Source organism: Podarcis vaucheri (genome assembly GCF_965113315.1).
Source record: "Podarcis vaucheri genome assembly, chromosome: 4".
Taxonomy (NCBI): Eukaryota; Metazoa; Chordata; class Lepidosauria; order Squamata; family Lacertidae; genus Podarcis; species Podarcis vaucheri.
In genome coordinates, this window is record NC_138762.1 from 103,056,773 (window position 1) to 103,083,277 (window position 26,505).

The 26,505-nt window shown below is 41.5% G+C and overlaps 1 protein-coding gene and 1 long non-coding RNA gene across 2 annotated transcripts in view; one reads left to right on the forward strand and one right to left on the reverse strand.

Annotated features, from left to right (window-relative positions):
• The window catches only part of LMO7 (LIM domain 7), a 148,362-nt gene that overhangs the window by 23,251 nt on the left and 98,606 nt on the right, over positions 1-26,505 (reverse strand). Inside the window, exons 11-20 of the mRNA XM_082221440.1 lie at positions 25,323-26,030; positions 23,361-23,390; positions 17,502-17,619; positions 15,292-15,428; positions 13,746-14,175; positions 12,804-13,145; positions 7,154-7,268; positions 2,810-2,971; positions 1,878-2,065; positions 326-383 (exon numbers count right to left, since the gene is read on the reverse strand). Coding sequence (XP_082077566.1) covers positions 326-383; positions 1,878-2,065; positions 2,810-2,971; positions 7,154-7,268; positions 12,804-13,145; positions 13,746-14,175; positions 15,292-15,428; positions 17,502-17,619; positions 23,361-23,390; positions 25,323-26,030 — 2,288 coding nt within the window. The remainder of the gene's footprint in view (positions 1-325; positions 384-1,877; positions 2,066-2,809; positions 2,972-7,153; positions 7,269-12,803; positions 13,146-13,745; positions 14,176-15,291; positions 15,429-17,501; positions 17,620-23,360; positions 23,391-25,322; positions 26,031-26,505) is intronic.
• On the forward strand, positions 4,147-6,390 carry LOC309531732. Its single transcript, XR_014219396.1, has 2 exons — positions 4,147-4,884; positions 5,979-6,390. It is a non-coding gene; the product is annotated as an uncharacterized lncRNA (long non-coding RNA).

Sequence of the window (26,505 nt, forward strand, 5' to 3'; positions counted from 1 at the left end):
GCCAGTACTGTTTAAAATTATTTCTGCCTTCCCTCCTCTCTTCTTTCATTCTTACTACACACACTCATATTGTCAGTGATACAGAAATAAAGGAACTAGATGCCATCTTGTTAGCAGTTCTTTATATGTGCACAACGCTTCCGGAAGAGAACCCAACTTGTCTTCTGCATGCAATTATATTTATGAGCCACCTAAGAAAATTGGAAGTTCTTATATTTCAACTGTACACAACTCCCCAGTACACCATATCCACTAGGTATACATTTTCCCCTTCAATCCCAACCACTGCGTACAGCTAGCAATTGGAAAGTTCTGATGGTTTTACCTTTTTTCTCATTGGAATTTACATCTCCTTGCATTCCATTGATCTTTGTTTCTGAATCCTGAAACCAGAAAAATTAACATACTGAAATAATTCCATGACTCTTACCTTCATCCCCCACCTCCACAAAATAACTACAACTGCTTTTGACACTCCTGGTAAGCCATACAACCTGTAAAGCTAAAATAGATATTTTTGATCCTACCCCTAAAGAACTTTATTTTTATGCATATTCAATAAATGATGTAGAATGAACAATCATTCATCTAATAATCTATTACTGGATTTAAAATCTAAAAGATCTAGCAATCAGTTCATGTGCCATTATGGGCTTCTGATGCTTAGAAAATCAAGAGAAGAGATTTTGTGAAACTTGTTCCTCCATCTTCAAGAAGGAAAGGGTTATACAAATGTTTCTCAGACTTCTGGCAGCTAAGTTAAGTTTTCCGATTTAATACTGAACATGCAAGATGGTAACTGGCATGCACATTGATTTGCTTTGTTGCAAATAACTGGCTAGTAATTTGCTTTGTTGTTGCACTAGGAGAAGATGAATGATCCAATGAATGAATGGACAACCAGGAAATTTGAGAGCTAAATTTGTGGTTCAACTGTGAATTGTTTTTGGTTTTTTGGTGGTGGGCTTTTTTTTTTTTTTTTTTTTTTTTGGATATCTGTTCTGTGAAGGTTTATAGATAAATAAAATTATTGCCTATCCTACCCAATGCAGTGCAAGAGATGCAGTAGGGGAAAATTACCTACCTGGATGGGAAGAAAGCAAGGCCAGAACAGAACAGAGAAATTACATGACAGCAGTGAGCAGATGCCTCTATGGGTATTTACGTTGGGTTCACAGGAAACTCCAGTAAGGAAAAAAAGTTTCCTGCAGTGTGCTAGCACTTCTCTCATAGCGCAATAGAACGACTGACTTACGCTGCCAGAACACGCGGCCACATCACTTTCACATGTCCTGGCATAAAAAGTTGCTGGCCTGCATCACCACCTAGCTAACAATAGGACCTGGACTTCTGGTCAACAGGCCAAGACAACATTTCTTCATTAATTGAACCTTGGAGACGTTTAACTTTCATTAAGTGAGTACTTTCTAAAAGGTAAAGGTAAAGGTAAAGGGACCCCTGACCATTAGGTCCAGTCGTGGCCGACTCTGGGGTTGCGGCGCTCATCTCGCTTTACTGGCTGAGGGAGCCGGCATACAGCTTCTGGGTCCTGTGGCCAGCATGACTAAGCCACTTCTGGCGAACCAGAGCAGCGCACGGAAACACCGTTTATCTTCCTTCCGGAGCGGTACCTATTTATCTACTTGGACTTTGATGTGCTTGCGAACTGCTAGGTTGGTAGGAGCAGGGACCGAGCAACGGGAGCTCACCCCATCGCAGGGATTCGAACCGCCGACCTTCTGATCGGCAAGTCCTAGGCTCTGTGGTTTAACCCACAGCACCACCCACGTCCCTTGAGTACTTTCTAGGCACTGTTTAATGTTGCCGAGAGAAGAAATGCAGAACCTCTTCCCAAATGCAAACATAGGCATACTTACATCATTTTGAAAATTGTTGTGCAAGTCTTTTTGTGCTGATATGCTTTGACTTTTGGCTGAAGTGCTGTCCACAGATGTCGCATCAATCCATTTGTTCTCAGGTGTACCTATAATGTTGGTAGCCATACTGGTGAGATTGAGGATTTTGTGCCTTGCATATGGCAGGGAAGGCTGGTCTTTGCCCCAGTCTGATTGGCATGTGGAGATCAAAAAATTGAAAAGTAGACAGGGAAGATGTCAAAGCATAAGGAAAAAGACTTAATGAAAATACATCAAAACCAAAACACACACAAAAAAAGACAGGAGGGACAGATGAAGTAGAAAGTGAATTGGAATTTGTATGTGTGGAAATTGGTTAGGGCTTTTTATGAACAGACCGCCTTCCCCCAAAAAGCAAGCATTAGTCAAAGGCAAGCACAATGAACAATAGCAAGTTTACTAACTTTTATTCTTCAAATACAGGTATACACTACAGTGCTAGACTATCTGGACAGAGAAAGGACCTAATTGCAAGGGTTTGGTGTGGGGAATAGATCACATGGATGCTCTTCCAGGAAACAGAACCACAGAACTAATCATAAAAGTGCTGGATTCTTTCTGCATCTCTCTGACAAGGTCAGGAAAATCAGTATTTCTGAAGGCTGGGGGAACAAGAAACCTACGTGGATATATTTCTCCTTTAAAAAAGTTATCTCCCGTTTAAGAAAAGTAGACTTGCTAATGCAGATTTACACAGTTTTAACACATGCAAAAAACAACAACCCAAAATTAACAGCAGCAGGAACCGTATTTACAATAAGCAGGTGCTGCCAGGAAAAAGCTGTTGCTGCAGAAGGCTGCAGAAATAAAGGACTCATCCATCCCAACAAGTTCGTAGGCAAAGAACAGACACCTTTCAGGTCACGCAGAAGTCACCCCAAGGAAAAGCTCACCCTTCTTGCCGTATCGCCTAACATCCATGACAAGGTTTCCGGTTTCTAGTGAGCTGCCGATGGCTGCTTCCCATTGACTCTGGTCCATACCTGAAACCTTTGTGCCATTGAGAGTAAGGATTTCATCCTCAACATTCAACTGGCAAAAGTCTGCTGGGCTACCTGGTGGTGGTGGAAAGACGAGAGCTAACTTGTAATGTCAGAAACATGGGGCAGCTAAATTAAAAAGGCACTCACTCTAATTTTTTATGTTAGTTTTTAGACTTATTTTTTGTATGTTTTATCTTTGTGAGAGCTGCTGCGAGTGCTGCGCTGCCTTGGAAAGACAACCGGGGGGGGGGGGTTAGAAGCCACTGAATAACTACCAGGACTTGTCATTCATATTTAACATACAACATGTCTTTTCTTGTGCCTAAGACATGACTAAGCTGCTTCTGGCGAATCAGAGCAGCGCACGGAAATGCCGTTTACCTTCCCGCCGGAGCGGTACCTATTTATCTACTTGCACTTGGACGTGCTTTCGAACTGCTAGGTTGGCAGGAGCAGGGACCAAGCAACGGGAGCTCACACCATCGTGGGGATTCAAACTGCTGACCTTCTAATCAGCAAGCCCTAGGCTCTGTGGTTTATACCACAGCGCCACCCGCGTCCCGCCTAAGAACTACTTCTATGCAAATAATTGTTGGAGTGCACCTTTGGGGGTGAAGTCAAACCATTGGAGAGTTACAGGGCCTGCTGTGGCTGTAGATACTGGTATGGAAGAGACATGTTTTGTTTGCAGCTGGGGGCAGATGAAGGCGCCTAGACGTGGTGCTACAGGTGTACCATGGTGTTAAAAGTGTGGATTAATTCAAAGACACAAGAGGTACAAATAATCATAATGACTCAGCATTATACAGCCTTTATTGATAGTTAATTGACATGACTAGAATAGTTTGGTATTTTTATAGGCGTAAAGGTTTGTTGTGAATACAAAGCCAAGCAGTTAAGGTGGTGTGGCAGTTTCTTGGTTTTGCAAATTGTGAACAAGGATCTGCTCCTCTCCTACATTAAAAAAAAATGCTAAAAAGGCAAAAGCAACAAATGATCCTACATAATTCTAATATGCCACCCTATCAGACCCGCCAGAGAATCACTGCCGTTTTGCAACTTGTTATCTATGTCGCCTGTGAACATTTTAAAAACACACTCATATTTCCTCTGTTTACACTGGTTTTCAACCATGTTGCTAAGCACAGCAGAGAAGTGTGAACACTTCAGAGCACTTTCCCACCCAAGATCAGGAGCACTTGCCAATATCAGTTCCAAGTTAAAAAATATGAGATTTTTTTTTAAACAGGCACCCTTAAAGGGGCACTCTTCCATTGTCTCCCGAGACAGCCGGATGCCAACCATGGTGAAATTTTAATAACCTTTTCTATCACCAACCCCACACCTGCTTCCCATCTTTTCCCCCCAAGGGGCTGACATGTGATGTTACTCAGCTTTATTCTAACTCAGGCATGTCCAACTTTCAAGAAACTGGGATCTACTCCCACTGTAAATAAAACTGGCAGTGATCTACCAAAATTGTCAATGTTGTTGAGCTTTTTTTAGGTGGCGGGAGGCTCCTGAGATCTACCACTGTCTACCTTTTGGACATCACCTGAAACATTGACAGTGAACTTGCCCGACCAACTTTACCAGAATGGAGACCTGAATCCAGGGTTCTCCTGCCCAAGTTAATGCCACACTGGCTCTAAAGCACATTTCAGGTTTTAATAGAGAAAGTTCCAGATGCAACACCCAGCATCTTCAACTAATAAGGTCTCAGACAACAGTTCTGCGAAAGGCTTCTCTGCTCAGTGCTATCCAGCAGAGCTATTCCATGTTGTGAAGGACCTTTTACATCATGGCAAGCAGACGTTACATGAGGTCATGGAACCCTATTGTGACCTATTTGCAAAGCACTTTGCAGATAAAATTACTTAGCTCAGCTCCGACTTGAACTTCGCAGGAGTCCAGAGGAATTTTGGATTAGAGAGTCTGTTTGTCCTGTTTAATTGGATACCTTTCAGCTGATTGGCTGTGAGGAGGTAGGCAAAATCCCTGGGGGGGGGGGGATGGATTCAATGGCCCATTATCTTAATTATTGCTTATCCTGTATGATAAATCAACTGTCTCAGCTTTTGTTGAGCCAAGGACACTATAGAATGCCTCCCTTTGGCCATAAAGAAGCAATGATATGACTTCTGTTTAGCAAACTATCTTTGGACCACCTTGAAGCTGAGTAACTATAGTCTAATATGGCTACTTCGAGACTGGGCTACTGCCATGCATACTATATGGTGCTTCTCTTGATACAGAAGCTGCAGTTAGCATAGAATGCTGCAACGCAATTGCTGACAGAAGTGAGACATTGTCAGCATATAACACCTGAGCTCAGAGATCTGCGCAGGTTGTCAATTTGTTACCGGGTCAAGCTGAAAGCTCTTCCCCACGGCCTGTGCCATCTAGCGTTCTGTAAAGATTATCTTTTTCTCCATGCTTCTTAATATATGCATGAAGCTGCTGAGAGAGGTCATTAGCTTCTGGGCTGTATTCAAGGCACCGGCCATTCAGGGTTTTATAGGTTGAGATATTTCCTGATGTGGCTTCTACTCCAATGAATGACTTTCCAAGTGAGGTTCAGGAGGCCTGTTGCTAGACTGCTTTTCAGGAGGCTAGCAAAGAATTGTCTTTTAAAAGAGGTTTTTGATTCAGATAGCAAAAATTTATAGGTTTTTGATAGCAGAATCTGGATGGCCATTTATGATCTAGCTGAGATTCCTACATTGCATGGGGTTGGGATAGATGAACCTCGGGGTCCCTTCCAACTGTACAGTTCTTTGATTCTAAGATTAATGGTGCATTTTGGCCAGCTCAGTTTGTTGCTGGAATTTGTTAAACAGGGTGTATGCCGTTAATTCATTAATTTGAATGTAAATTGTGGCGCTTTGGCAATTCTGTCTGTTTTTATTGCTGTTTGTGCCAGTCAGTTTGTTGCTGGAATTTGTTAAACAGGGTGTATGCCGTTAATTCATTAATTTGAATGTAAATTGTGGCGCTTTGGCAATTCTGTCTGTTTTTATTGCTGTTTGTGCCACTCTGAGTTTTCTTGGAGAAGCAGTAGGGACTGGACTTTTAAAAGAGAAATAATAAATAATATAAATATGTGCCCACAGCAGTGGGCAAACGAACCAACAGCCTGACTTGGAGGGTGACAAGAGGGTGACAGCTGCACGCATTAAGATTGTCGCCTGAATCTATAACTTCTTGGCCTCTACTTGTACCGAAAGCACCACAATCAACTTTGCCTGTGCTAAGTTTCACGGATTCAGGAGCTGTCTCAGACTTGTTGTAGGTCAGACTCTGAGCTTCTTTAATTATTAAAATCTTAATCTCACTGCTTAGTAAATTACAGAAAAACCTTTACTGCTCCTTCTGCTATGGCATGCTTCATTGTTGAAGAGCTCTAATGAATTCCTTTTGTGAGGCCAGAAAGACAAGCTACAGCTTCTATTAGGGAAATAATCCTTTTTTGTTGTTTTAAGAGTAGGGGGGGAACAAAGTTTTGTAAATTAATGACGCTTTACAACAAAGTAAAATCAATACTGCCGAAAAAGTGATATAATTTCTTCACAAAAATGTCATGCAAGTCAAAGAGCTAATATAAGAGACATCATTTATTTCCTCTGAAGTATTGGAAGGTGTTACTTGAATATGAAAAGTTGATAAATTTAAAATTCTAGCTCATCTAAAGCTTGCTTATTTTCTTTTAATACTATAAATGATCATCATGATTTGTTACTTATATGTTATGATGTCATACATTGTTTTGTTTTTATCACAAAAGGAAATAAAATTTATTTATTTTTTAAAAATAACCATCATTATTTTATTCAAAGACAACTAAGAATTTATTGACAGTATTGTCAATAAGTTTAACTACATAAAAGACAAAAGACAAATCTTACCTTCTTCTTTGCATGCAAATTATTTTAAAAATTGCAACACATCTATATGAGAAAATTAATGGGGTGCAATATAGACCTAAATACTTTTTTTGGGGGGGGACATTATTTTCCTGGTTGCTACTGGAGAGCTACAGCTGACAGCATAATCAATCACACATGCAAATAAGAAGAACACAAATTAATCTTAGAGCATTCTCTCTCTACCATTCCCAACAGTTTTTCTTTTTCCAGCAGCCTTGCCACCCAAATTTGCAACCTGAATTCTTCAGATCAAGTTAGATCAATTGCTTGCCTTCCAATTAACTTTATCGAGGCAAGCACATTAAGAGTTTTACATGAGAATTTTTACCTTCTTCTATTGACTTCACGAAGACTCCAGAAGGATCCTGGTGCACTGCAAACCCAAAACTCCGACTGCTACCTGGTCTCTGGTTTATACTGATTCTCATATCACTGTACTGGTCCTGAAAAAAAAAATTAAATAGAACATGATACTGCAGTATCTGGTGTCACAGGCTCCTACATGGAGGAAAGTCTATCCATTAAATAGGTGAGGCAACTTACAATGTGTGCTCTGGGCTTTTAAATTATCTATCAAGCAGACAGAAGTGTCCTCTGCACTAAAAAAAGGCTAGCTAGTGCTTTACTTTGGCAACTAATTTTAAATGTTGCATTCGTATAAATACTTGGGCCTTGCTGATAAGACCTATTAAGAGGTGCTTCAGCGGACAGAAAGTTAACCCTTTGATACGCATACCAGTGATGACAGGTAGTTCAATTGCTCAAACAACTACGTTTTTACTTCTGCCTCTTGCATTCAGCAAATGAAGTCTAACTCAAGATTAAAATTGCTCCAGGCACATTTGGTGGTGAGAGACCCCCATTCATATGTCTCAATAATCCATGTGTTGACAGAAGCTCCTTTGGTAGCCATGAATATGTTTTGTATTTGAAGATAAGCTGCATTTTCACGATACAAAAACCAACACACACATACGCCACAACCAACCAACCAACCTACTTCACCAAGTCAGACAGGTATCAACATGATCTAGAGGCCTAAAGACAGCATCTTAAAAAGCAGAGACATCACCTTGCCAACAAAGGTCCGTATAGTTAAAGCCATGGTTTTCCCAGTAGTGATGTATGGAAGTGAGAGCTGGACCATAAGAAGGCTGATCGCCCAAGAATCGATGCTTTTGAATTCTGGTGCTGGAGGAGACTCTTAAGAATCCCATGGACTGCAAGAAGATCAAACCAATCCATTCTTAAGGAAATCAGCCCTGAGTGCTCACTGGAAGGACAGATCGTGAAGCTGAGGCTCCAATACTTTGGCCACCTCATGAGAAGAGAAGACTCCCTGGAAAAGACCCTGATGTTGGGAAAGATGGAGGGCACAAGGAGAAGGGGACGACAGAGAATGAGATGGTTGGATGGTGTTCTTGAAGCTACCAGCATGAGTTTGACCAAACTGCGGGAGGCCGTGGAAGACAGGAATGCCTGGCGTGCTCGGGTCCATGAGGTCATGAAGAGTCGGACATGACTAAACGACTAAACAACCACAAGAGGCCTAAATTTGAACAGAAGAAGAGCTTGCCAGATCAGGCCGGAAGCTCTATCTAGTCCAGTATCTTCTTCTTACAGTGACTAACCTGATCCGTATAGGAAACCCATAAGCAGAACCTGAATGCCATAGCACCCTCGCCACCTGGGGTTCTTCCTAGCAACTGGTACTGGTCTCCAACAGTGGAGGTAGAACATAGTCACAGTAGATAGTAGCTACTGGTAGTCCTATTCTCTTTTCGGAATATGTGTGGTTCAATACACCCCAACTATTACAGAAATATCAAAACATTAGCACACCTCTCCTCCAAAGACTGGAGGATTCAAAGCTGAAAGCATTGTCAAGGAATAAATTGGTTTAAAATGTCTGGGAAAATCCGAGAGTATGGCAGCCCATATCGGAAGTGTTGATGGGGGGGTGCGCAAATCCCCCCCCCCACAAAAGCTCAACAACTTTGGCCAAACAAACAAACATTTATACCCCACCCATCTGGCTGGGTTTCCCCAACAACTCTGGGTGGCTTCCAACCGAATATTAAAAACAATACAGTGTTAGACATTAAAAACTTCCCTAAACAGGGCCACCTTCAGTTGTCTTTTAAAAGTAAAATAGTTGTTTATTGCCTTGACATCTGCTGGGAGGGCGTTCCACAGGGCAGGCACCACTACTGAGAAGGCCCTCTGTCTGGTTCCCTGTAACCTCACTTCTTCCAGCAAGGGAACCGCCAGAAGGCCCTCAGAAATGGACCCCAGTTTCCGGGCTGAACGATGGGGGTGGAGACGCTCCTTCAGGTATCCTGGGCCGAACATGTTGCTGGACAAGATAAGCAACTGGGATGACCAAGCAAGCTCCTCTTATGTTCCTATGAATGACACCTCAGTGTCTGGGCTGGATGATGGTGATGGAGATGCTCCTTCAGGTATACAGGACTGAGGCCATTTAAGGCTTTAAAGGCCAGCACCAACACTTTGAATTGTGCTCGGAAACATACTGGGAGCCAATGAAGATCTTTCAGGACCGATGTTATATGGTCTCGGCAGCCACTCCCAGTCATCAGTCTAGCTGCCGCATTTTGGATTAACTGCAGTTTCCAAGTCTCCTTCAAAGGTAGCCCCACGTAGAGCGCATTGCAGTAGTCCAAGCGGGAGATAACTAGAGCATGCACCACTCTGGCAAGACAGTCTTGTACAAACCTGAGACTTTTCTGTGGCTGCAATGTACCCTTACTGTACGAAATGGAAAAGCAACCCCTGATGCTTTTGCCTCTGGCTGGCTGCATATCCACTACAGGCATGTGGCCCCCAGAAGGCTGCCCATGAGGCGATGTGGCCCTTGGGCTGCAAAAGGTAACCCACCCACTTATTTACACGAATTCCTTTCCTGGCCTATCCTAAAGGTGGCATTAAAGCACAATGGCAATGATGAAATGGATAAACATATTCACAGCCAACAGAGAGCTAGCCTGAATGGAAAAGCCTTAAGGCAGGGCTGGGGAGCCTGCAGCCCTCCAGATGTTGTCGGACTACCACTGACATCATTCCCAGCTAGCGTGGCCGATGGCCAGGGATGGTGGGAGTCCAGCAACACCTTCCTCTACCTTAAGGGGAAAGGGTGTTGATGTTACAGGTTGGGAGAAGATAAATATAATCAAGTGGAAACATTTAAGGTAAGAGTAAACCCTTGCCATAAAGTGTAGTCTGATTTCTAAATCTCACTGAACGCATTTAAATGCAAGCTCCCCCAACCAATGTGTGCTATCTTTGTCTAAGCAGCAGAAACAATTCTAGTCTTGGGGTATTATTTAGTGCATTGAATTGCACCCAGGCTCAAATTTCTGCTTCCCAGAGGCTCAAGTACAAAAGAATTGTTGCCTTTTATTCAAACTGTACCTGCATTTCAGCAGCTAAATAGGCAATCAACAATCTCCTTGCAACTTTCAGAATAAGTTGACTGGGAATAAATGTTTGTTCGGAACAAAAGGAGAGGGCTGTTGCCTTCACATGACCTTCCCAGAGGCATCTAGCTGGTCACTGTGGGGAACAGGATGTTGGCTCAGAGAGATCTTTTGTCTGACCCAATGAGGCTGTACTAAATATGTGGGGTAAAGGGAAAGGGGAAATGCACAGAGGCTAGGCTTCCCCATCTTTGAGGTCACATCTACACCAAACATTTAAAGGACGTGGCTTCCTACAAAGAATCCTGAGACCTGTAGTTCACCCATCCCAGAGCTGCAATTCCCAGCACTCTTAATGAACTACAGTTCCCATGATTCTTTAAATGCATAGTGTGGATGTGATCTGAATCACCAGGATAGGCATCACTCAAGACACTACTCTCTGTTGTCAGTGCTTCTCCCCTTTCATTATACCTGCATTTATTGTACCAGTTGGGATACATATTTCAGATGCTTAGAATTGCAAAATGAATTACGCTGATTTGGAAACCTATTATTTGGCTTCCCAAATGACAATCAATTGTAAGAAAAAATGTTAGAAAACTTAGAAAAGGGTTGCATTAAGATTTGTTTTAAGATATGTTTTAAGATTTGTTTTAACTTTTTTAAAAAGCCACACCTAGGGATTAGACAACTGTCTGGGAAAGTTGCCTCATGGATCAACATCCCAGGGTCTAATTAAAATTTCCTTGCTCTAAGATAAATAATACTTATAAGGAAAGTAAGGAATGCTACTCACTAAGTGGATAGTCATTAAATGTTGCATGATACAAGGGTACCAAAGTTCTGGCTGCTGACACTAATTTTACATTTCTAAGTGAGGAATGATGGGGACACAACAGCTTCTGTCAGTATCATTAAAAAAGCTCTAGTTTCTGAAGCTGGAATTAAATCACTTTCGTATCTTGCGAGACTGCAAACCCATAGCAGTGGGGCAAGTTCAAGCTCAGAAGAATTATACAGCCAAGTGATGTTTGTGCTATAGCATTTGCCATTAATGAAGAGACATTCTGGTGTTTGGGCTGCCATACGTCCGGATTTCCCCGGACATTACCGGGATTTCAAAGGTGGAATTGACATCTAGGGGAATTTCTGAAAGGTGGCCTCTGTTGTGGATCTTAGGCAAGTCAATCGAAAAAGTGCGGGCTTTTTGGCCTTCTTGTACAAGAGGCTCAAGTTTATCTACAAAAAAATTGGGGTGTCCTGGTTTTTACTTTTTGAAATATGGTAACCCTACAGCTGTTCAGTTTTCTTTTACCAATGGGAACAGCTAGGAAGACACCATCAAACAGCACACAAGCTCAGACATCTTCTCCCATGCACATGTGCTTATTTAGTCTGCGGATCAAGATGTCAGCATTTGCAGAAACCGTTTGAAAAGAGAATGATGGAAGGAGATTCACTTCAAAGTTTAGCTGAACAGTTCATGAGCTGGGAGTAGCAAGAACAAGATAGAGAAAAATAAAAATGGAAGGTGAACAATACTTAGCAAGTCTATAAACAAATGTTCAAAGCTAATCTCTTCTTAAGACATTTGCCCTTCCAGGATGGAAATGTACTATATTATTAAACTGACTGCAGGGGGAAAGTCAGATAATCCGCAACACCTGGTTAAAGTGTTGCAAATAATTGTGAATGCAGAACTAGCAGAACAAGCCACCCAACAATTGCATGTTTATATTACAAACTGGAAACTAATTTCAGGCCCACATCCGTCAGGACATTAATAAGAAACACACAGTGTCTTGGGAAGATGAATGAACCTACTGTTGCCTTCAGTAATTCAGGCTTCAACCCAAACACAGCAGTTTCAGTTATTGTTTATCTATTATTTGCCCCAAGAATTTCATTATGCTGCCTTGCTAATGCCACCTCAGTCTTTTTTGTGCAGGTTCAGTTGAAACACTTGCAGCTTGACTTTCCTGCCTTGTATCTTGCAAGTGACTTACGAAAACAGTACCAACACCACTAAAAAGCACAACTAAACCAGCTGCAAATTTAACACAAGGATCAAAGATTAACCACCAACAGATGAGTTCCTTAATTTAGAAAATATGGACCATTATCTTTAATTTGCTGCCATACTACTTCTAGAAATTATTTCTACACCTGCAAAAATCCAAAATCCTCATGGAAACTATTGACATGGCCCTACTCCAACAAGCCACTATTCTAACTTTTCTGGAAGGGATTTACTAGCAGGTAAATTTACTAGCATGCATTGTGTGTGTGTTGAATCTAAATAGCTCTACTCATCAGGCTAAATCTCTCTTGAACTACCCTAGCCAATACTGCTGCCTTATTTTCCATTCTGTATCTGAAAGAACTTCCTCCTATCCGAGTCTCACCTGCCAAATGTAAAATTACAGTTCACCTTGGACAGAGACCATGCATATCCTCCTGTGCCCACTGCTCCTAGCACACCAACAACAGCCAACAAAGCATTACAATGTGTAAATGCTAGCATCTCTCCATACTCACTTGTGCTCTTGAAACCTCAGTCTCTGGATGGCTTATTTGTTCTGCTGCTGAAGACCCAGCTGCAACTGAGTCATGGGTAGTATGATGCTCTGATTTAGGGCCCAAGTGATTAACATCTGCACCTTCGCTCGCAATGGCAGCATTCTCTGTAGGCGATTGTCTTGTCTTTGTCTTGTCCTCAGCAGATGAGTATCTTGTCCAAGTCTTGTCCTCAGCACTTCTTAGGTCACTTATAGATTGGCTTTGTCCAGCTTCTGGCTTAGAAAGTGAATTGCTGGTGAGTGCATACTGAGTTCTCTTGGACACATCTACTTCTCCATTATATTTTGGGGCGTCATCCATCTAGGAAAGGAGGTAGTAGTTGGTGGTTGTTTGTTGTTGTTTTTTAAAAAAAGATTATTATTTACAATAGGTTTCAACATGTCGCCCTAAATGTTTGCCTTCTTCCTCATGTTCTCTCAGGCCCTCTGCCCGCTACTGACTGGCATCATCAAGTAGATTTCAAAAAGTAAAAATTATATAGCTTTGGTCAGAGTAAAATATTCAAGGGATAAACTGCCTGTGCTGCAGTATATAAAGGTAATTAAATTAAACCCTTTAAAATCATGAGTTGGGGTAGCCTGACGTAACAGAGACACAGATCCACTGAAAAGAAGCAGCACAAAATGCATTTATTGCTCTGTTCTCCTTTAGCAGCAACTTCATTGTCTGTTGCAATTCTCTATGAGGTAAAACAATTTAATATCATTTTCCCCAAAATATTAGTTTATACAGAAACATCTGTCTATATGTTTTAGGCACTAGACCAGGAAACTACTCATTGTCACTGCAACACATTTTTAATCATTTCTACATGGTGGGGGGGGGGAGTGAAAGCTCCTTTGAGTTTATTCAGAAGAATTACCCACAGAGACATTAGGAAGATGGTTTGTTGTTTTTTACCGTAAATGACCTAGGAAGAGATGAGATTCCTCTCGAATGGACACCAAAGGGCCTAGGTGTAACCACAGACGTTAGTCTGGCCGTATCGGTTTTCTGGTAACTTCTTGGGAGAGAAGCTGAAACCCGAGCTGACCCAATTGGTGCATTTACTGAATGATATGTTGACAAAGGGGTCTGGTGCTTCTCTTCTGCTACACTCTTAGGTGGAGCTTGAGATTCGATTCTTGCATAGCTCTCCGTTCCCTTATTGCTCTCTTGACTGCTTCCCTCATTCTTCAAGGAGCCGGCAGCATCGTTTTCAACAAGATGCTCTTTTGAAGGCCTTGAAGGAATTTGCTCTCCACTAAACACATCGTCGTTTGACAAATACATTCGCCTGTTTTCCGCTCGATGCTCAGCGCTGCTATAGAGCCCTTGATCTCTGCCCTCCCTAAGGGGGGGAAAAGTGCATTACAACATCAGTGACATAAAGAACAGGTGGGATTTCAGTCATCATTTCGCTATTAGGTGTACTCTGAAGTGAAGACAGAACAGTGGAAAGGTTTGTGGCTATTATACAAACTTAATCCGTGCACTCCTAAACAGAGATCACAATTCTCTCTCTCTCTCTTTACATATAGTACTATGTATATTTTCAGAATGTTAGGTGTTTCCACAAATAACCTTCTCTTTGGCACATTTAGGAAGACATTTCTTATGGCTGGGTGCCCAATATATAGTGCAATCCTGTAATGCTGAGTTCACTGAGACTTACTCTCAGGATTATGCTGTGATCATGTACTGCAGCTTGTATGTTTTATTGTGGTTCAATGTAGGCTTTTCAAATAAAGGGTTTTATTAAAAAAAAACTAGAGATATTTCAATACGGGCATCTCTCAGTTGCCATTTTATTTGTTATGTCTTAATAAAGGCTTTCATTTGCTTCTGATTCCACTGGGAACACGCCGCATTCACTCTACAGTTGAGTTGGGACAAAGACATGCAAAAGCCTTTGTCGTATTGTACCAAGAATAGCTCAGATAGACAAATATCAGGTTTTTTAATAATCTAGAAAGACGTCACCCTATCAGCTAGAAGCACAACCACAAATACTATTACCACAGGCATACTTAGTCAGAAGCAAGTCACAATGCAATCAATGGGTCTTACTTCACACAAATAGTTTTAGGATCTGGGTGCAAACTCTACTAATCATTTTAGTTTGAAAAGGCAATAGGATTGAAAAGGAATCCATAAATTTAAACTTAAATTAGAACTTAATTATTCACTCCCTTTTAAAAAAATCTACTAAGGTGATTAACATACAGTGAAAATCATTTTATTAGCAGAAATCATCTTAATCACTTCTTAAGTACTGAAGGAATCAGTAACCATGGAGGAAAAGCTGAAGACTGAAATAAAGTAGTCACACTTGAGTGTTGAAAAGGTTTTTGGCTCCATCCTAATAACCCTTTCTACAAAGGAAGTCATTTAAACTCTGTGCAACCTACTTCTAAATAAACAGACAGAGCTGTGTGAAATGCTAAATATTGTTTGCCAACGTTACCTCTGCATTTCTCTCAGAGATTTGCCGCGTCTTTCGGAACTCTCAGAAGTTCTCCGCTCAATTTCTTCTCTCTCCTCCTTTTTCTTTTGCAAATCAGAAGTGTGGCTCTTACGGCGGCTTTTCCATTTTGCCAAATCCTGAGTACAAATCAGGCAAATGAACACTGCATTTCCTACAGACCTTGGTAAGAGCTACTACTGTGAATGCTCACGGATCTCATTACCTATCCAAGAGTGCTCATTCTGACTGGATGTTCTGGCGCTCTAATTTCACTCTACATGTCTAGTGTTCCTGCATTCTCAAGTATCTTCCTGCAAAATCGTCTCTAAAAGAGCTGGGCAGTGGCTGTCTTCTGTTCAGATGAAGAATATAGTAGTCTCATGTTTAAAAGCATAAAGACTTTGCAAGGGAAAAGGAAGTACACTGTCTCAAAAGCAAATTTGTCAGTGTAAATATTTGCTCTTCCCTTTCACAACAACAGTCAATGGAGGTCTAATTTTAAAAGATACTTTTGTTCAAACAAAATAGGAACGCAAGTGTGTATTTTATGTTTAGCTTGTCAGAAGAGTTTAGGACAGTATTTTTTATTGTTTCCTGTTGGATACAGCATAGAAATACAGGCTCTTTTTAATTATGTGAATGACAGTTGTCTGGAAAAATGGTCCACCCCAAAATGTAGCTTGGGTACCTGCATGAGGCATTCCCATTTAACAGGCTCTTGGCACCTCTTGAAAACTGCCCAGGCTGGGAATTGAATTCCCCTGCTTTTGTTCCACGGACAACAGCGCCATCCCTACAGTCAGTTTTCACCATTTACAGCCCTTCGCCTTGTAGTGCAAGACAAAAGAGCTGCAAGAGAAAATATAATTCCCCTCCCTTTTCCTCAAGGAGAGGGATACAGATTCTTGTCCTGTGCTATATTGAAGTGGCCACGAACTCTAGATTCCTCATGACTTAAAACTGAATAACTGTTCATAATCATGACCAGTGGTGGACCTTGATTTCTTAAATTTCAGCAGCGTCCTTTTCCCAAGCCAAATTCGGTGCCCCCTGACTCTTACCTTCCATTCTACATCATAGTTGCAGTACCTCCTGTGGTGCTCCCAAAGCTCTGTGCCCAGAAAACAAATCTAGATCTTTGGAATTGCCACACCCCTCTCAAATTAAAGGCAAGGAGGCAGAGATTTGAAGGCAGAATAAATGGGAGTGGAGTGCTTACCTCTTCCTGTGCCCACCCATTCCTTTTTTAATTTTAGGCCTGAATTAGACTATTTGCAAAGTGACTGTGCATTTTACCTGAAAGTAGGGAGCACTGAATTCTAATTGGTACCACCCACTTTTTGCTTCCCTTTGACTGTTGAAAGATCTTCATGCTGCAGGATTTGGAGTGCATCTTCAACATGCTGTTATATATTTATAAGTTGGGGGGTTTATAGGTTATAGATTTATAGGTTAAGGTTAGAGAGTATCATAGCTAATTTCCTTGGAGGAGATAGCTTGACTCATGTGTGTTTAAGATAAATCCGGGTGTGTATTTAAGATGCGTAATAAATAGACCCTGTTAATCTTTTAATTAGCATGTGTGAGGGCCCATCTAAATCAAACCCTGTGTGCTGGACCATGTGCCAGACACCCTTAATCCTGTGATGTCAACCTGGGTTCAAAGGTACTGGAGACAGCCTAATTTCCTTTGAGGTGAGAACCTGGGGGTCAAAGGATTGAAGACCTAGGTGTGAGAATACAGATGAGTAGGGACTATTTGTGCATTACAAAAGAGCAAGGCTAGAACAGGTGGGATGTGACCATTCTCAGGGAAAGGTAAGCAGCAGAGCAGGGACACTGCTGCTTTTGGAAGAAGCTGGCGCCGCTTGGAATGCTCAGAACCCCCTCCACAGCAGGTACAGGTTATGTATATGTGCAATTAAACCATCTATCACAGGCTTCCTCAGCCTTGGCCCTCTTGATGTTTTTGAGACTACAATTCCCATCATCCCTGACCACCGGTCCTGCTAGCTAGGGATCATGGGAGTTGTAGGCCAAAAAACATCTGGAGGGCCAAGGTTGAGGAAGCCTGATCTATCATAAAGACACTGCAGTCTCCACTGTGCCTCTTTTTTCCAAAAGGAAACATAGACCCCAGTGAAAGCTCCTGCAACCCCTGGAATCTCGCTCTGTTCGTGGAGATTGGGGTGCTGTGTGACTATACTTACGTCTTGCCATTGTTCATCTTGTTCTTGTAGCTGAGTCCTTATTCTCTGAAGCTCCTCATAACGCAACTGCCGGATCGTTTGGAGCTCATCTGCACTGACATCATTCAAGGATTTGCTCCTAGGAGTCAACACATCATTATGTTTAAGTTTCAAATGGCCTTAATGTGGAGTAACAATCACTTTGGACCTAAACTATCCATTCAATAAACCGAACTGCACTTAAAAACAGCAAGTGATTACTTAAAATTATACATTTATATTGTTGGTGCTCAAATGTTTATATTTAATGACCATCTAAGAGAGGGTTTTTTCACTTGACAGGAATATGCCACAGTACACTCTGATATTCATAATATACTTTAGAACTAGGATTGTTTGGTTTATGTGGTGTCACTTTAACAGCAAATCATTTCCGGCTGTCATCACAAACAATGTCTCCCTCTTTAACTGCTTACAGAGGGCTAGACCATAAAGCCCAATATTGGCTGATGAAGCTGGAAGTTAAATATTATGGTTGTACTCTGAACAACACACACTGGGGAGCAAGTCCCATTAAATCAAGTGGGATTTACTACTCTGTAAACATACTTAGGATCACACTGTATGAAATAATAGAAACATTGACTGCACCCCAGTTACTGAATGAAGTTTAAAAAGCCTTAAAAATCTAATGTATTTGCACTTTTAAATGTTTACAATGTTTGTTACAAGTCAATGGTTTTTATAGGGGGGAGAAATTACTCAAGTCAAAAGTTTCCCCAGGAAGTCCAACAACTTTACAACTATTAACTTGGTTAAAGCAACAGAAGACCTAAATATATTACATGTAACCTCCGTTAAGGAATGGAAATTCCAGCTAAGTCTTTAGTACTCCTTTCATACCCTTGCTGATTTTGGCAGCATATAACAACTTATTGTGGAGTTATCTGAATACTTACTACAAATCTAGTCCATTTCCAAAGGTCATTGCCAAAAAGCCACGAGAGACATTAGACAAGATTGAAATAAAGTCACAAAACGCTCATGCACATTGTATTCTACAATGCAGCATTCAGCTCCCAAACAAAGGCAACCTACATGCATATAATCTGATAGCATTATCTAAAGTAAACGCCAGAGCTTTCCTTTAAGCAGCATTTCAGTAGCAATCATGCTCTGTATTTTTCATTAGTTTAGTGTTGTTAGGGTATCTGCTCATATAAGTGTTTGCAAATATTTGTTTCCTCCTGCTTTTCCAACAAAAATATTGTTTGCAAAAGCTGTCTGCCACAACTACAATCCCATACAAACAGTAAGAATATAGTTCAAAATACTGCTGTGCAAAGCATATTTTTCTTTGGGACTGGGTTCAGGGACAATGGAAGGTATCGTCTTCTCCTCTCTCTCTCTCTCTCTCTCTCTCTCTCTCTCTCTCTCATAGCTTGCTTTATGTTGTGGATTGTCTGATAAATAATAGCTAGAAAGGAATGTTTGTTACTCATTGCGAATATTCTTTCCAGTTGGGATGAATGAGGCATCCAAAATGCTGAGTTATAGCCACCAATTTCCCAGGAAAGCAGAGAAAACCTTGTCTAGTTCTGTCCCACGGCAAAGCTTGAGACAGAAATAGTATATACAGTTCCCAAAACAGTAAGAAACACACTACTGTGTCAAGACAAGAGAAAAATGGTGGATTCACTTTTTAAATATTTGATCTTTCTCTCATAAGAAACTATGCTAACTTGATACTCAGGTGGGTCAGGATGTAAAAAAAGGACTAGTGGAAAAGATTTACTGTGGAGAAAGACTTTGATGAGGTGGCCCTGCAGATCTTCACAAACAGGGCATTTGTTGGCGAAGCTACTCTTGTATAGTGTGATGAGATGCAGCAAGGTTTTGTTAAATGTTTAGTGTCACAGGCTAGAAAGGTGCAGGATTAAGCCTATGACCAAGGTCGCACTAGATACTTTCTTACCTAAAGATATAAGGTTGAAAGAGACCAACAAGGAATTGATCCATCTGACTGAGTAAGTTTGATGGAGGTCAAATCCCCTGCCTTGGATGAGAGAGTTGGAGACAAAAAAGGTGGTAGGATCAGTTCTTGTTCTTTGTATAAGAACAAGCTGACCTTTGGAATAAATGCTGGATTCATCTGACTATCGTTGTGGAAGTTACACACATTTTCTCTCACAAAGAAGGCTTCCAATTCAGATACTCTGTGAGCTGTTATAGTTATGGGGGGGACCCTTCCAGAGATAGTAGCCACCTCTGTTCTTATAGATTTTAACAAGGCAGGCCAATTCTGGCAGAGCTCGTTTGAAGGGTTGTGTCACCCAAGTCCTTGCATCAGGCAAGAGGTATGCCAGCTCTTGTAGCTCTGTCAAAAAGTGGTGGTGATTTGGAGGGGTAAGGCAGAGGCATCGTGACTCTTTTCAAGAGCTTGGCTTGCTCCTTACTCCCCATCTCCACGGCCCCTTTCAAGAGAATCATTACTCCAGGGAATAACAGAGCTCAATAGCAGTGCTGGCAGTGAAGTCTCTACTACTGAGGTTTTAAGTGTCTCCATAAATTTGTCAGGTAATTTATAGCGCTTTGGGGGTAAGCTAATAACTTTTTTGCTTTGTAAGCCATTTGCCCATTCCTGATCAATCATATTAGGGGGAAAATGAACAACAACAAAGAAAAGTTGGCTTGGATTCAGTGAAAACAGATGCTCATCTGGAAACTGGCTGAAAAGCTTCTGGAGTTTCAGATTGTAAATCTAGGATGGAGATAAGACTTAAGACGGTAAAAGCATGGAATCCTCATTATGAAAAGACTAGACGGGGGAATTCCTCAGGAAAACAGCTTCCCTCTTCTTTGCTGGGATACTCACAGGAATTGCAATCACTTTGTAGATACTCATGGGAATTGTACTACTCTGTAGAGGGTATAAGAGCAGTGCTACATAGCCTTTGTTTTCCTCATTCCTTTTGGAAGGCAAGCAACTGGAATGAGGCTGTAAGGTCACGAGAGACTGTACAGCCTTGATGAGAACCTTCTGATGAACAAGGGGTGGAGCCAAGGGGCTGTTTGGATGGGTGTTTTTGATAAGGTGGTCAACCTGGGAGGACCTTAGAGGTTTTGAGATGTGCCTTCCCTGCTCTTGTGAAACAGCTGAGCAGAGATATCTGCATTCCTCTAGAAGGAGGGAAGGAAGTGCTAAACTGGAAGCTTCCCTTGGAGGAACGGGAGGGAACAATGCAGGTGCTTTTGTGTACAAAAATAGTAACTGGCCTCTAAGATGGTTCCATATTTTTCCATATGGGAAAAACACTGAGGACTCCACACCCAACTGAAGTGGACCCTCTCTCATCACAGGCCCCTTCTGTATCATAACTGTGGGTGATGGTCAATGTGTGAATGTCTCCTCTTTTAAGGCCTTCTGTTCTCTCACAGTAACCCGCAGCAAGTTCTCTCACAGTAACCCTCATAAGCATAAAGAGGAGAGCCAGTGTGGTGTAGTGGTTAAGAGCGGTAGTCTCGTAATCTGGTGAATCGTGTTCGCGTTTCCGCTCCTCCACCTGCAGCTGCTGGGTGACCTTGGGCCAGTCACACTTCTCTGAAGTCTCTCAGCCCCACTGACCTCACAGAGTGTTTGTTGTGGGGGAGGAAGGGAAAGGAGAATGTTAGCCGCTTTGAGACTCCTTAAAGGGAGTGAAAGGCGGGATATCAAATCCAAACTCCTCTTCTTCTTCTTCTTCTTACGGACCACTGCGTTCTGAGAAATGCTGCCCCAGATGAGAGAAATTTCTGTTGGCTGGGAGTGGTGTGGAATGGGCAGGGATGCTGCTAACTGGTGGTCTTTAGATACTGGTGGCACTGCTTGCACAAGGCCCCTGGGTGTGGCAGCAAAAGTGTTGTATTCCTTCCTCCCCAACATCCCTCAAGTGTTGTTTTCTTTGTTGAAGTTTTTGCTGTCCTTCCAGAGGGAGTTGTGCGGAAGGGAGGCTAGGCAAACAGAAGAGAGAAGGTCCATAGACAATACAAAGGTCTTTTCTTTCCTCCTTTGAGAATTTTGGGGGGGGGGAAGGAATGAGAGACTAAAGGGGGGGGAACTAAGGAGGAATAACAATTACAAAATATGCTGAGAGGAGTCACACAGGAGAAGCTCTATCCTGGGTGAAGTCAGGGAAGGAACTGGAAGAGGAGCCTAAGGGACACAGAGCTATCCCAGAATTCTATCATATGCTTCCTTGCCTTCCTGGGCAATTGGTGGCTAGAACCCAGCTTATTGGAATTCTCATCACCCCAAATGAGAATAGGTGCTTAAGAGATTTTAAGAAGACTAACAACCTTAAAACATTATCTAAGAATACCTGAATCCTGGAAGTCCACATTTTATAGCTAGGTTAGTGCAGCTGCCCTCTTCAATGACTCTCACATTTAGTTTCATGACCAAACTACATGTAACTATAAAATGTGGCCATGGTTGTTGTGTTTTCTTTGGGGGGGGGGGGTGAGTAGTCATCATGTACCTCACTCCCACACCCACCCTATAAGATGTAGTACAATGTCTCACATCTTAGTCTCAAAGTACAGTCGTACCTTGGAAGTCGAACAGAATCCATTCCGGAAGTCCATTCGACTTCCAAAATGTTTGAAAACCAAACTGTGGCTTCTGATTGGCTGCAGGAAGCTCCTGAAGCTTCGTCAGACGTTCAGGTTCCAAAGAACATTCGCAAACCAGAACACTCACTTCCGGGTCTGCAGCGTTCGGGAGCCAAAACATCCAAGTTCCAGGGCATTCGGGATCCAAGGTACGACTGTATTATGAATGTCCCAATGATAGGGAAAGCCAGGACATCATAATCTCATGTTATGTAATTTTTCCTATATATTGTGGAAGAAATGAAAGTGTGTGTTTGCCGTGTTTGGTTCCAGAAGCACTTTTATTTCATCATATCTGGCTTTGCTGTTAGTAGTCAACATTTGTGAAATAATTTGCATGGAACAGGCAAAACCCAAATAGTGGAAAATTTTATAATATTAAAGGACAGAATTTTACCATTTATCTCATTAAAAGATTAAAATCCTTTCCCTGGTGTGAATATTTACCACTTAGATGCCTCACAATATTTCTAGTTTAAGCTCTCTTTCTGTCAAACAAACTCAATCTTTCTCCAAGGCCAAAAGGGGGATTGTGTACAAAGAGGCTGATGCTGAAAACCTACAAATACTTATAAACACCACTGTCAAACTGCTTGTGAAAATTTCCTGGCACAGCTGCTGGTACATCCCATTCTCAGGCACAAGTTATTGGTTCAGGAAAGTTGCTGGTCATCAACATCTCTGGCGGAAAGTCAGTTTTCATTTAGCTTAAGGAGCTACTTGCGGGAAGTGTGGATTGCATAAACAGTATTCAAACATACTCTATCCGAAGTGTGCCACATGCTAGGCTTCAAGCAATGAAACATTCCCAGCTTGTTTTAAGAAGCTGCTAGACTATAACTGCTCATTTTATTTTCCTCCATACATGCAAAACCTTTGCCATTCAGAGTTCCTCCTAGACGAGGGGTAGAGAACTAGTGGCCATTCCAGATGTTGCTGGACTTGAACTCCCATCATCCTTGACCATTGGCCATACTTGCTAGGGATTGGAGCTGATGGAAGGCAGAAGTTGAGCAACGTCTGAGAGGGCCACATTTCCTGCCACTGCCTTAAATGAATCCCAGAAACTGCGGTGCAAACCAATTAAGCACTCAAGTACGAAGCATCATGCACATTTTGCCTCAAAGCACAAGTCTTTAGCCAGTGCTGCAAACGCATAAGCTGCATGGTTAATCCATTGCATTATCTTGGAATCTTTATGCTCTGCCATGCTTTTCTCATTAAACTTACCCATGCTCATCAGTAATCTTTTGAAACAGCCTGAGGGGGAAATCAGAAAACCAAAACAAGTTCATACTACCCATTCCATTTTCACCATATGTAAAAATATGCCAACAATATTATGTAGAACATATGAACTAAAACAATGAACAAGTTGCTAAAGTAATGTGAATATGAAAACCCTATTGCAATATCAAAATTCAGATATTAGGCTGAACTTTGAGAATAATTTAAACTCTCAGATTCAAATGCCAACACAAATACTTACACCTGCTTTTTTCTTTGTGGTTTAGTATGGACCACAACATGTGAATACCTAGAAACTTTCCTTAAACTTAATCTCAAAAATGCAAATATGAATGGGTTCACCGCCCCCCCAAAAATCTTGCATTGCACGTCTTAATCTATCAAACACACAGAAGACATATCAGAAGCTTAACACATTAAATACAGCCGCAGTTACAGCTCTGATTTGTATCTAGTAGTTGTTTATATAATCATTGCATAACTATTTAAAACAGTCATAGAGTAATATGTTAGGGCAAAGATTCAGCCCATGCCTTTTTGAGCCATTTACAGAGCACAGCTCTCGGATAACTAAAAGAAGGCAGGGAGATTCAGGGAAAATGTAATGTGCCTCGCATGTTTCATTCTAATTGTTCCTTAAAATTTGTTAACTGTGTTAAGCTTAAGTATGCAACCAGCTTGCAGTTATACTTTCCAACGAAACATGCAGAATTGGTGCTCTAGAACTACTCAGCGGACAAAAAACAACAACATACAAAGTTTGCTGAAGGACTAATGAATGCTCCATGTAGAATGAAATGGATGAGGATATTTCAAGATGGAAAACACTTTACCAGGTGAATATAAGAAACCTCATTAAGATTGACCCAGGACTGTTTCTTCATGAAGATAGGTGTTGTCAACAACCGCAAATTATGCTCACTAGTATCCAAACTTCTTCTGAACAGGTTGTAAAGTCCTCCCACATTAGGGCTAGATTTCAGTGGCTGGATTGGGACAGAGTTACTTGTTAATATTTTAGTGGGATTACTAAATATCTATCATCTATCTATCTATCTATCTATCTATCTATCTATCTATCTAATTCACACTCCTAATTGCTCCACAAAGTGCTTTTAAGTTGGGAGTTCTTTTTGAGTCAAGAATGGGACAGAAGCAATTTAGAAGCAAAACTATGTATAAACTGCTGGGAAAGGTCAGTGGTTGCAGAATGAGATCTTTGCTCCACCTGTGAGCAACCTTTGAGCATACCTAAAGGGCCACATGACCCGGAAAAACTGTCTGTGGACAAATGTCGGCTCCCTTGGCCTGTAAAGCAAGATGAGCACTGCAACCCCAGAGTCGTTCGCGACTGGACTTAACTGTCAGGGGTCCTTTACCTTTACCTTTTTAAAGGGGTTATTTAGATCACATAGACGTAGACTGCAGAGAAAGAGGATGAAAGAGGAGAAGCAATCCACATATACGTTTGCTTCTGTTCATCCACAAATATGTTTTCGATACAAGAATATAAACACCTTAAACAGTAGTAGAGCAAGGAGAAAAAAAATATTATACCCATTTAGCCACTCCTACACTTGAAATGTACATTTCCAGGAATGTCTGCAAACAAATACTTTGAAGTACCAGCTATGTTGAATCTGTTGTAAGCAGAAACCTTTATTTCTGATCCTTTAAATAAATGTATTCATGAAAGTTGCATTAGTCCAGTAATCAAACAGTCCTGAAACTCCTGAAGTATGTGGTTTGTATTGTTGATGAGCTTGACAACCAACACGACAACTTATGGGACAATATACAAAGACACAGACTGAAGTTTCACACCAAGACATGCATGGTTGAAAGCAAGATGCTGCTGTCCCTTGTTCTCTCTTAAAAAAACCCCAAAACCCATTTCTGAATATTTTGGATACAAGCACAATCCATGCATGGCCTTGAGCTGACCTTTCAACCATTTGCCTTTTCTTGTGTCTGATTTTGCTGGCCTCTCTGATTGCCTCCCATTTTTCCATGTCTTCTTTGCTGCATGTTCCTGGAGAGAAACTAATGGGCTGCACATTGACTCCTACGTTGAGCAGCTCCATCTTGCGGGTCAACATATCATCCTTCTTTTGCCGTGAAGAAGGAGATAAAATCTTTCCACCACTTTGTCTCTCATCCTTCGTTGTTGTCTTCTCAAGCAAACAAAGAAATTTGGCCTGGATTTCTGGTGGGAGACTCCAAGGATCCGGAAAGAGAGCAGGCCAGTATCTATCTGGGGCCCCTGATAAGGGCACTTCTTTCTTCTGAAACTGAGCTTTGCGAACTGTCAAATCATCTTTTTCCAAATCTGGAATTACAGTTTCATCGTCTCTGGGTTGCAGAACGATCTCTCCTTCTATCTGAGGACCTTGCTTAAGATACTGAAAACCTTGGAGGATTACCGGATTCACATGGGAAGCACCAGTCTTACGAACAAACAAATCATCATTTTCCAAATCTGGATAATTGTCTCCATTTTCATTGTCCCTTTGGTCACATCCAGGCCTAAAATAATTTTTTTTCCTGCAGGTTATGAGCCTAGGCCCTGAAGAAGGATCAATTTTGGTTCTAGTTTCAGAGGACAGGTAGTCGTCAGAATATTTTTGCAGTGCCCGCAGAAATAAAAACTGACTGAGATATAAAAAAGACACACAAATTAAAACTTGCGTTAACTAGTAGAAACAGAGACCTAGCTCTCACTGAGGTGCTAAACCTGTGTCTGGCATATAAAACCAATATGTCAGGTTTTCTATTTGGGGGTGCTTTTTTTTTTAAAAAAAGGACTGTTTATTCAAGTTAGCCCTCAGTGCTAGAGCTCAAAAGTTTCCCAACTCAGTGAGAACAAGGCCTGAAATGCAGACCAAAAAGATGCAAAAAAAAACTTTGCAACTGAAAAGGGGTGCACACTGCAACATTGAAATGTGGCTTGTTACGACTCCAACATATTTTTAAAAGGACAACACTTTTACTCCTGCGTAGCAGCAAAGCATAGCAATCATTGCAGAGGAGACAAGGGCACTGACCAGCACAAAAATAAAATCCACTCTGCTTTAGTAGTGTGAATTCAGTAAGCCAACATGTATGGACATAGGGGGGAAAGTTCAAA